General features: G+C 42.2%; 1 protein-coding gene across 1 annotated transcript in view; it reads right to left on the bottom strand.

The window, feature by feature from the left end:
• mrps10 (mitochondrial ribosomal protein S10) overlaps positions 1-9630 on the bottom strand; it is a 22094-nt gene that overhangs the window by 9209 nt on the left and 3255 nt on the right. The window contains exon 2 of the mRNA XM_043696766.1: positions 4857-4915. Within this exon, the coding sequence (XP_043552701.1) occupies positions 4857-4915 (59 nt within the window). The remainder of the gene's footprint in view (positions 1-4856; positions 4916-9630) is intronic.

Below are 9630 nucleotides of genomic sequence, written 5' to 3'. Positions count from 1 at the left end.
GCCCAACAAGTCCACACCGCCCCACCGAAGCGCAACCCACCCATGCCCCTACATTTACCCCTTACCTAACACTACGGGCAATTTAGCATGGCCAATTCACCTGACCTGCACATCTTTGGAGTGTGGGAGGAAACCGGAGCACCCGGAGGAAACCCACGCAGACACGGGGAGAACGTACAAACTCCACACAGTCAGTCGCCTGAGGCGGGAATTGAACCCGGGTCTCTGGCGCTGCAAGGCAGCAGTGCTAACCACTGTGCCACCGTGCCAGAGGTGTTGAGGGATTGGATGTCCATGGTGAAGATGAGGCAATTGGGGGCAAGGGAAATGGAAGTCTTGGAGGTGGAGGGCATGGGTGGTGTCTTGAATGTAAGTGGGGAGTTCCTGGACTGGGGGGATAGGATAGTAACGAGGTAGGTGGAGAAGAGTTCGGTGGGACAGGAGCAGGCCAGGGTGGTCAGGCTCGTGGATCTTGGGAAGGAGGCAGAATCGGGCGGTGTGGGGTTCCCAGACTACGAGGTTGGAAGCTGTGGGTGGGAGAGTCCTGAGTTGATGAGGTTCTGTCTGGTCTGAGAGATGATGGTTTGGTGATGGGGGATGGGGTCACGGTCGAAGGGGCGGTAGAGGAGGTGTCTTCGAGTTGGCGTCTGGCTTCAGCGGTGTAGAGGTCAGTGCACCAGACTACCACTGCAACCCCCTTTATCTGCTGGTTTGATAGTGAGGTTGGGATTGGAGCAGAGGGAGTGGAGGGCTGCGTGTTGTGAAGGTGAGAGTTTGGAATGGGGGAGGGGGTAGACAGTTTGAGGCGGTAAAAGTCTCGGCAGCAGTTGGAAATGAAGAGGTCGAGGGGAGGTAATAGGCCAGTGCGGGGTGTCCAGGTGGATGGAGTGTGTTGGAGGCGAGTGAAGGGATCCTCAGAAGGTGGGCGGGAGTCCTGATTGTAAAAGTAAGCTCGGAGGCGGAGGAAGAAGTGTTCGACGTCACGATGCGTATTAAATTCATTGATGCGTGGACAGAGGGGGATAAAGGTAAGGCCTTTGCTGAGGACTGATTGTTCGTCCTCAGTAAGTGGAAGATCTGGGGGGATGGTGAAAACTCGGCAGGGCTGGGAGCTAGGACCCGGTGTTGGTGTGGAGCTGGGAGTGGGGGCGAAGCCTGTAACTGGAGTGGGTGTGGTGGTGGGGTGAATAGTCTAGAGGTAACACCATTAAACTAATGTCTGCTGACTTGAAAATATATTACCATCTCTTCAGTGCTGCTGCATCAAAATCTCAAAACTCCTTTCTGAACAACAGAGTGGTCGTACCTACACCAAATGGATTGCAGCAGTTCAAAAGATGAACAAAAGTCATCCAGATATTAATAAATCTTGCTTTAAACTGCCCTGGGAAGGGCAGTTTAAAGCAAGATTTATTAATATCTGGAGAGGCCTGTCACATTGAAAACTAAGGAGAGACTGAAATAACAATAAGAGGCACCTTCACCTTAAGACTAGCTTTAGTACAGAAATTCAAATTGCAGAGTGTGTACCAAATAGCATTGCTGTTAATGATTTGAGCCCCACAGAATTTTGCTGTGTACTGCTTTAAACTCAGTGCCTAAAGCAAATTGCATGCTAAAAGAACTTGGCGAAAGTAAGGACCGCAGATGCTAGAGATTAGAGTCGAGAGTCTCGTGCTGGAAAAGCACAGCAGGTCAAGCAGCATCTGAGGAGCAGGAGAATCGGCGCTTCGGGCAAAAGCCCTTCCTGATGAAGGGCTTTTGCCCGAAATGTCGATTCCTCTGTTCTTCAGATGCTGCCTGACCTGCTCTGCTTTTCCAGCACCACACTCTTGACTGTTAAAAGAACTTGTTGACAACTGACTGAGTGAAATATTACATTGTAAAATCAAAGGTAATGATGAGATGTGGACATTTTTGCAAAGAATGTTTGCAAATTATTTAGTAGCACACTAAAATATCACACAATACCAGGTTAGTCCAAAAGGATAGTGATTTTCCCCTAATAAATGTTGTGTGACAGGGCAGACTTATATTGAGGGACAGAAAGTGAAACAAAAACAAAACCTTCTCAAGATCAACTAGGGATGGGCAATAAATTCTGGCCCAGCCAGCAACATCAGCATTCCATGAGTGAATAGAACAAAATTAAAACCACCACCTTGGTGACCTCTGAGCCCAGTGTGATATTCCCATTCCATATTCTCTCAATTTACTTCTGCCTATTAATATTACTTGTTTATGCCCCTATATCAGCTCATCTGCTACTACGAACAAAGAAATCATGCTTGCATTGCCTCCCAACTCATTTTTCAATACGTTTCTCCGTGGCTTCCAAACTTCCATAAGCCTGTATTCTTACTCCTGTTTACCCATCACATTTGAGCCTTTTATTTGTTCCCAGTTAAGCAACCATAATTTTATTATCATCCTCAAATTCTTTATCGGCTTTACCCAAGTCTGTAACCCTGTCCTACCCTACAAGCCACAAATCTATGCAATCCTCCACCTGCCTTCTTGTGATTTCCTGTGCTCCCCCACTGGTTCCAGAACTCTCGAGACTTCCTCTCCTTTAAGATGGCCCTTAAAACCTACCACTTTCGAATTTTTGAACGCATGTCCAAATAGCTTACATCTATGGCTCTGCGAATTTTGTCTGATTACATGCCTTGGATCAGTACATTGAATGCAATATATAAATGCAAGTTAATATTGCTTGATCTAGAATGACAGGAGAGTTGGTGACAGAAAAGGGACTTTTACACAAGAAAAAAATTCCTGTGCCATCATGTATTCATTCACAACTCCTCCAATAATGAAGCAAGACAGCCCCAAGCAGGAATTGGGCAATATCCAGCCTTTACAAATAGGAAATATACACAGCACATTGTTCGGAAACAATAGTCTTCAAGATGAAAAGGCCTAATTCAATTCCTTTGAATTCAAAGCACTGCCAGTGTCATGTTAGGCCATCATTAAATACTGGTGTTCATGATTGAATAGAAATGGACCAGCAAACTTAAAGATACAATGAATAAATATAGGGAGAACAAATGATAATGTCACTGGATTAGAAAAGTTCCAGACCAATGTTCGAATCCCATCATAGTAGATGGTAAAATTTGAATTCAAGGCTCGCCTAGCATTCCCATGGAAAATGCACCAATTGATAGTTAACTGGCAGGCGATGTTTAAATTTTAAAACAGACAGGTCATCGCTGGGACCCTTTTAAAATCAATGACCACGTCACAGCCAATTGTTGCAAAAATTCATTAAGCCCGCTAATATTCTTTAGGGAAGGAAATCTGATTACCTTCTATGGTCTGGCCTACATGTGACTCCAGACTCTTAACTCCCCTCTGAAATAGCTGAACAAGCCATTCAGTTGTATCAAACCGCTACAAAAAGGGCAGCACTGTGGGTGTCCTTATATCCCAAAAACTGCAGTGATTCAAAAAGTTAGTTTACCACCATAGGGATGGGCAAATATTGTGGACTTAGGCAGAAACGCTTACATTTCATGAATACAATTAGTGAATAACGATCAGAACTAATCTGATTATTACACACATTGCATTTTATGTATCCAGCAATATTAATAGGTTATATGCATCCAACATCATTAGGACAGACTGTTAACATAATTATACTATTTTAAATTTTTTTCATTGGATGTAGGCATCACTGGTATTTTAACAGGCCTTTTTTGCCTATCCCCAATTTCCTTGAACTGAGTGACTTTCCAGTCACTCAGAGAAGTTAAGAGAAGTTAAAGAGAAGTTAAGAGTCAACCACATTGCTGTGGCTCTGAAATGACAGAGCTCAGACCAGGTAAGGATGGCAGATTTCCTTTCCTGAAGAGCATTAGTGAACTAGATAGTTTTTTAAAAAAATGACAATTGATAATAATTACCATGGTTATCATTACTGGTATTAGCTTTCAATTCCAGATTTTATTAAACTGTATGTAAATTGAACCTATGTCTCTCAATTGCTACACCAATATCATTATGACAACAACTTCTTCAACCCATTAATACAGGTCAGATGGCTATTATTTAATGCATAAACATTTGATACTCCAACAGATATTTGGTACAGAACCTGAGTACTGCTGGGAAAAATACATATTTTATCAAAGGTTTTCACCTCACACTCACCTAGCCAATTAACAACAGCATTACTTCAAAGGGAAAACACACATTTATATTGCACGAGAGGAGTACTGATTGGTTGGCAAGTGGACTAACTAGTGAACATTGCCATGAAAAATGCACGAGTTACTAGGTAACTGGCAGGCGATGTTTAAATTTTAAAGCAGGCATCTCTGTGCCCCCTTAAAAATCAATGACACTATACATTTTATTTCTATTGATTTGTTTGACAATATGAGTATGAGAAAGTTTAACTACAAACAGCAGAAACATAATAAACATAAGACATTACTGAAAATTTCATTCTTGATATTTACCCAGGTGTTCTTAGAACCTGAGCAGAGTGATGAAGGGCTTATATGCCTGAAACGTCAAACCTCCTGCTACTCAGCTACTGCCTTGCCGACTGTGCTTTTCCAGCATCACACTCTTCCACAGTGACTCCACCTAATCAGTTGTCATAATATCACTAATGACAACTGAACATACAGACACATTTTAAAAAACCTTAAAATGAGTAAACCACCTTGAAACTCCCATCTCCAGTGTCTCTCTGAATTTGGGTTTGATCTCCAAATACTCTATACTAATATCATGTGTGTTGCATAAATACATATTAAGAATTCTTTATCTCAGCTTTTCTAAAACAATATGAATAGAAACATTCTTATTCTGAAGTCAGCTGAAAGGTATGAACTTACCAAAGGGGTACGCTTATCATATTGTGGCTGGCATAATTCAAAACTGGAATTCGATTAGCCTGAAAGTCAAAGCGATTCTTTTAAAAAGTTATTCATATACATTTATCAAAGAATCTGAAGTATAAGATATACATTTTTTAACTTCCTAAAGAATTGAACTTTATTCAAACAATAGCACTTCAACAATGTTACATTACCTCCCTCAATAAAGACAGTCCTTGGAGATTCAGTTACAACAACTGGATGCCTTCTAATAATTGGCATTTCCAGGGCGACAGATATTTTTGAGAATGATAAAAGGAAAAGAGGAAATGGTGAACACTAAGCAGTAAGAAATGTTTTCAGCGGCATCAACACTATTAAGTGTTGGAAATTTGAAAGCAATGAGGTGTGGTTTCCAAAAAAAGTCCCAGAGGACAAAACCAAACTGGCTGAAGGGCGAGCCACTGATGTTGGAAGTAAAGAGGATTAGGTTCTAGATATCAGACAGTTTGTTGAAGACTGATGTGAATAAATGTGTACCTTACAAAGAGTACAGTTTGGCCAGGCATCAAGAAACATGTAAAACAAAGAATTGTGGAAGCTGGAAATCTGAAACAAAAACAAAAATTGCTGGAGAAACTCGGGTCTGGCAGTATATGTGAAGAGAAAACAGAGTAAATGTTTGAGTCTAGTGACCCTTCTTCAGAAACATTAAATAAGGTTAAGCTTATCAGTGATAATAATGTGTATGATTAGAGCATTGGATTGAGCAAGTTTTGGAGGTGGATGGAATCAAACTGAGAAAAGGCTGGGATGTAAGAAAAGAAATTTGCTTTAGAGCACTTTGGCAAGGCCACAAATCATACTTAAAATGAGAACGATACTTTTCAGAATCTTTTCACATACCTACATTGACAGAAATGGGTGAAGAGGATCTATGTGGTCTGAGAGCTGATTTCAGCCAGAAGGTACAGGAATTGATCTTTTACAGTTTGGAAACAGATTTGGCATTGATCTAAGGAATGGAGTCTTCGGAGTCTTCAGTTGGTCAATTTTCAATGTGTGCTCAAACATACATTTCTCAAGATGAAGAGATAATAATTAGAAACAGCTAGTCAATATTTGTCAAGACCAGTTGAGGTCCAGCTAAACGTATGCTCCCTTGCTTTAACTTTCATGGATTTCCAATTCTACTTCTGTGCGTGTGTGCAAGCTTAGGCAAATGCATGTGATCATATGAATGGTGTTGCATTACCTCGTCTTTTTTTAGCTTGGGGAACAGAGTTTTAATAAACTTACTTTGTTCTTTGTTTAGATGAAGGGAACCTGTCTGAGTAAAGTCTTCATTGTCTCAAAACACAGAAGAATTAGAATATACATCCTCTATAAATTCTAAAGCCAACACCTGTTACTGTCAAACAAGGAATGGCTTAACAGGGGAGTCTTTACCCGTCCTCACCTAATCATAATTATGATAAAACACAGCTGCATGATATTCCAGCCTATATTTCCAAAAGCACATGGAGATCCATCCCCTTTGCACTACTGCATGGCTGCCTTCTCATCGGATGTCCATGAATGAAATCTGATGTTTGATTCACTAAGATGAAACAGTGGGCACTCTATTGATCAGACCTCTTTCACCTCAACCAAAAAAAAACAAAATCCAGTTCCAACAGTGTTTGGTGGTAGGTAGCACCTTCCCAGAGTTCTGTTCTGGAGCTGCTTATGTCAACTGAATAAACCAAATATCTGGGTGTAGAGTTAGGAATGTGTCCAAATTTCTTGATCACACTGAACTAAGAGGCATCTTAATAATTCTAAGATCAAAATTACAAATCAAATATAGTAGAATGGGCAAAAGAGTAGCAAATGTAAGTATGAAGTGGTAGATTTGGGCACAGCAAAGGAGATGTTGAATAACATGGAGTACATTAAAAACAACATTCAAGTAAGGCCACAGAAGGGGTATAAGTATTTAAAACATCAAGATGTGGAGGTGCCAGGTATTGGACTGGGGTAGACAAAGTTAAAAGTCACACAACCCCAGGTTACAGTCCAACAGGTTTATTTGGAAGTACAAGCTTTCAGAGCGCTGCTCCTTCAACAGGTAGCTAGTGGGGCAAGATCATAGTACAGGAATTTATAGTAAACATGTCAATATGCACGATCTTCTTGGAGATTTACTATAATTTATGTGTCCTATGATCGTGCCACACGAGATGCCTGACGAAGGAGCAGTGCTCTGAAGGCTTGTACTTCCAAATAAACCTGTTGGACTATAACCTGGTGTTGTGTGATTTTCAGCTTCAATCATCAAAGTGGTGAAAAGATAGAAAACCTTAGTGAGATAACAATTGGAATGCTATGTACAGTTTTAGGTTTCACATTATAAGAAGGATATTGAGGGTGCAATACATTACAAATTCACTTGGATGTTAAGAGAAAATACAAATAGGAAAGAAATATTGGCTGTTTCACAAAAGCTGAATTGATTACGTAGATCAACGGTTTTAAAGTTATAAAGTGAAGGGGGAGACTAGATGACCAGTGATTGCTGATAGAGGATGAAACATCAGAGATTTAAAACAAACAGCAAAAGAAGTGGTATAGTTATGAAAATGAACAATCTGACCAATTCATAGCATAAATTACAGAAAATATCCCCATTTAATTTTCACAATGACTCAATATTCTCGAGACAGTTATATTGTGTAATGCTCAAGTGGAACATTTTATTCTCAAAGAACTGATTGAAGCAGACACCAATCAATAGCACCTGGATATTGTTGATGAATATGGAAATCCGGAAACATAGCAGAAGAGTATTATTCTGCTGCTCTTATGGAAGATGAACAGCTTGAAGATGTTTGTGTATGTCAAAAACAGAAATTGTTGGTGAAACTCAGCAAGTCTGCAGCATTTGTCGAGAGAAAGCAAAGTTAGCATTGAGTCTGGTGACTTCTTCAGAGTGGACACGTTAACTCTGCTTTCTACCTGCACACGCTGCCAAACCTGCTGAGTTTCGCCAGCAATTTCTGTTTACACTTCAAAACTCCAGCATCTACAGTTTTGTTTTATGTTTGTGAAGGTGGTGTAATTCCTAATTGTCAGTCAATCAGAGGTCAATAAATATAGTTAGAAGGTCAGCAGTGTTTAAAACTATGGAGAGCGATAATGATTTTTTAATTTGAAAAACATACAGAAATTTTTTTTCTGAATGAAGTATGCTCACAGCTACGAAAGTAGTTTTGTACAGTCATTGCATATCAAAATAAAACAAACATTGGAATTTGACATTTCCTGCAGTTGCAAAAACAAAGGCACTTCTTATTCATGCAGGATACTATTTACATACATTGTGACAACGCGACGGTCAGCTAATTGAATAGACCAGGTAAAAACAATGACTGCAGATGCTGGAAACCAGATTCTGGATTAGTGGTGCTGGAAAAGCACATGAGTTCAGGAAGCATCCGAAGAGCAGTAAAATCGACGCTTCAGGCAAAAGCCCTTCATCAGGAATACAGGCAGAGTGCCTGAAGGGTGGAGAGATAAATGAGAGGAGGGTGGGGGTGGGAAGAAAGTAGCATAGAATACAATAGGTGAGTGAGGGTGGGGATGAAGGTGATAGGTCAGGGAGGAAGGTGGAGTGGATAGGTGGAAAACAAGATAGGCATGTAGGACAAGTCATGGAGACAGTGCTGAGCTGGAAGTTTTGGAACTGGGTTGAGGTGGGGGAAGAAGAAATGAGAAAACTGTTGAAGTCCACATTGATGCCTTGGGGTTGAAGTGTTCCGAGGCGGAAGATGAGGCGTTCTTCCTCCAGGCGTCGGGTGGTGAGAAGCGGCGGTGAAGGAGGCCCAGGACCTCCATGTCCTCGGCAGAGTGGGAGGGGGAGTTGAAATGTTGGGCCACAGGGCGGTGTGGTTGACTGGTGCGGGTGTCCCAGAGATGTTCCCTAGGAGGCGTTCAGCCTCCCCAATGTAGGGGAGATCGCATCGGGAGCAACGGATACAATAAACAATGTTGGTGGATGTGCAGGTAAAACTTTGATGGATGTGGAAGGCTCCTTTAGGGCGTTGGATGGAGGAGGTGTGGGCACAGGTTTTGCAATTCCTGCGGTGGCAGGGGAAGGTGCCAGGACAGGAGCGTGGGTTGTTGGGAGGCGTGGACCTGACCAGGTAATCACAGAGGAAACAGTCTTTGCAGAAGGCGGAAAGGAGTGGGGAGGGAAATATATCCCTGGTGGTGGGGTTCATTTGGAGGTGGTGGAAATGTCGGCGGATGATTTGGTTTATGCGAAGGTTGGTAGGGTGGAAGGTGAGCACCAAGGGGGTTCTGTCCTTGTTATGGTTGGAGGGGTGGAGTCTGAGGGTGGAGGTGCAGGATGTGGATGATATGTGTTGGAGGGCATCTTTAACCACATGGGAAGCCCTGTTATGGTTGGAGGGGTGGGGTCCCTGTTCCCAACCTACCTCTTGCGAAAATGCCATCCCATATTTCCAATTCCTCCACCTCCGCCATATCTGCTCCCAGGAGGACCAGTTCCACCACAGAACACACCAGATTGCAGTCTCTAAAGAAGGAGGCTATTTCCCTTCCCACGTGGTTAAAGATGCCCTCCATAGCACCTCATCCACATCCCGCACCTCCACCCTCAGACCCCACCCCTCCAACCGTAACAAGAACAGAACCCCCCTGGTGCTCAACTTCCACCCTACCAACCTTCACATAAACTAAATCATCCGCCGACATTTCTGCCACCTCCAAACGGACCCCACCACCAGGG

This window comes from Chiloscyllium plagiosum, chromosome 9 (assembly GCF_004010195.1).
Source record: "Chiloscyllium plagiosum isolate BGI_BamShark_2017 chromosome 9, ASM401019v2, whole genome shotgun sequence".
Lineage (NCBI taxonomy): Eukaryota > Metazoa > Chordata > Chondrichthyes > Orectolobiformes > Hemiscylliidae > Chiloscyllium > Chiloscyllium plagiosum.
This window is presented reverse-complemented; position numbering and strand designations above follow the sequence as displayed.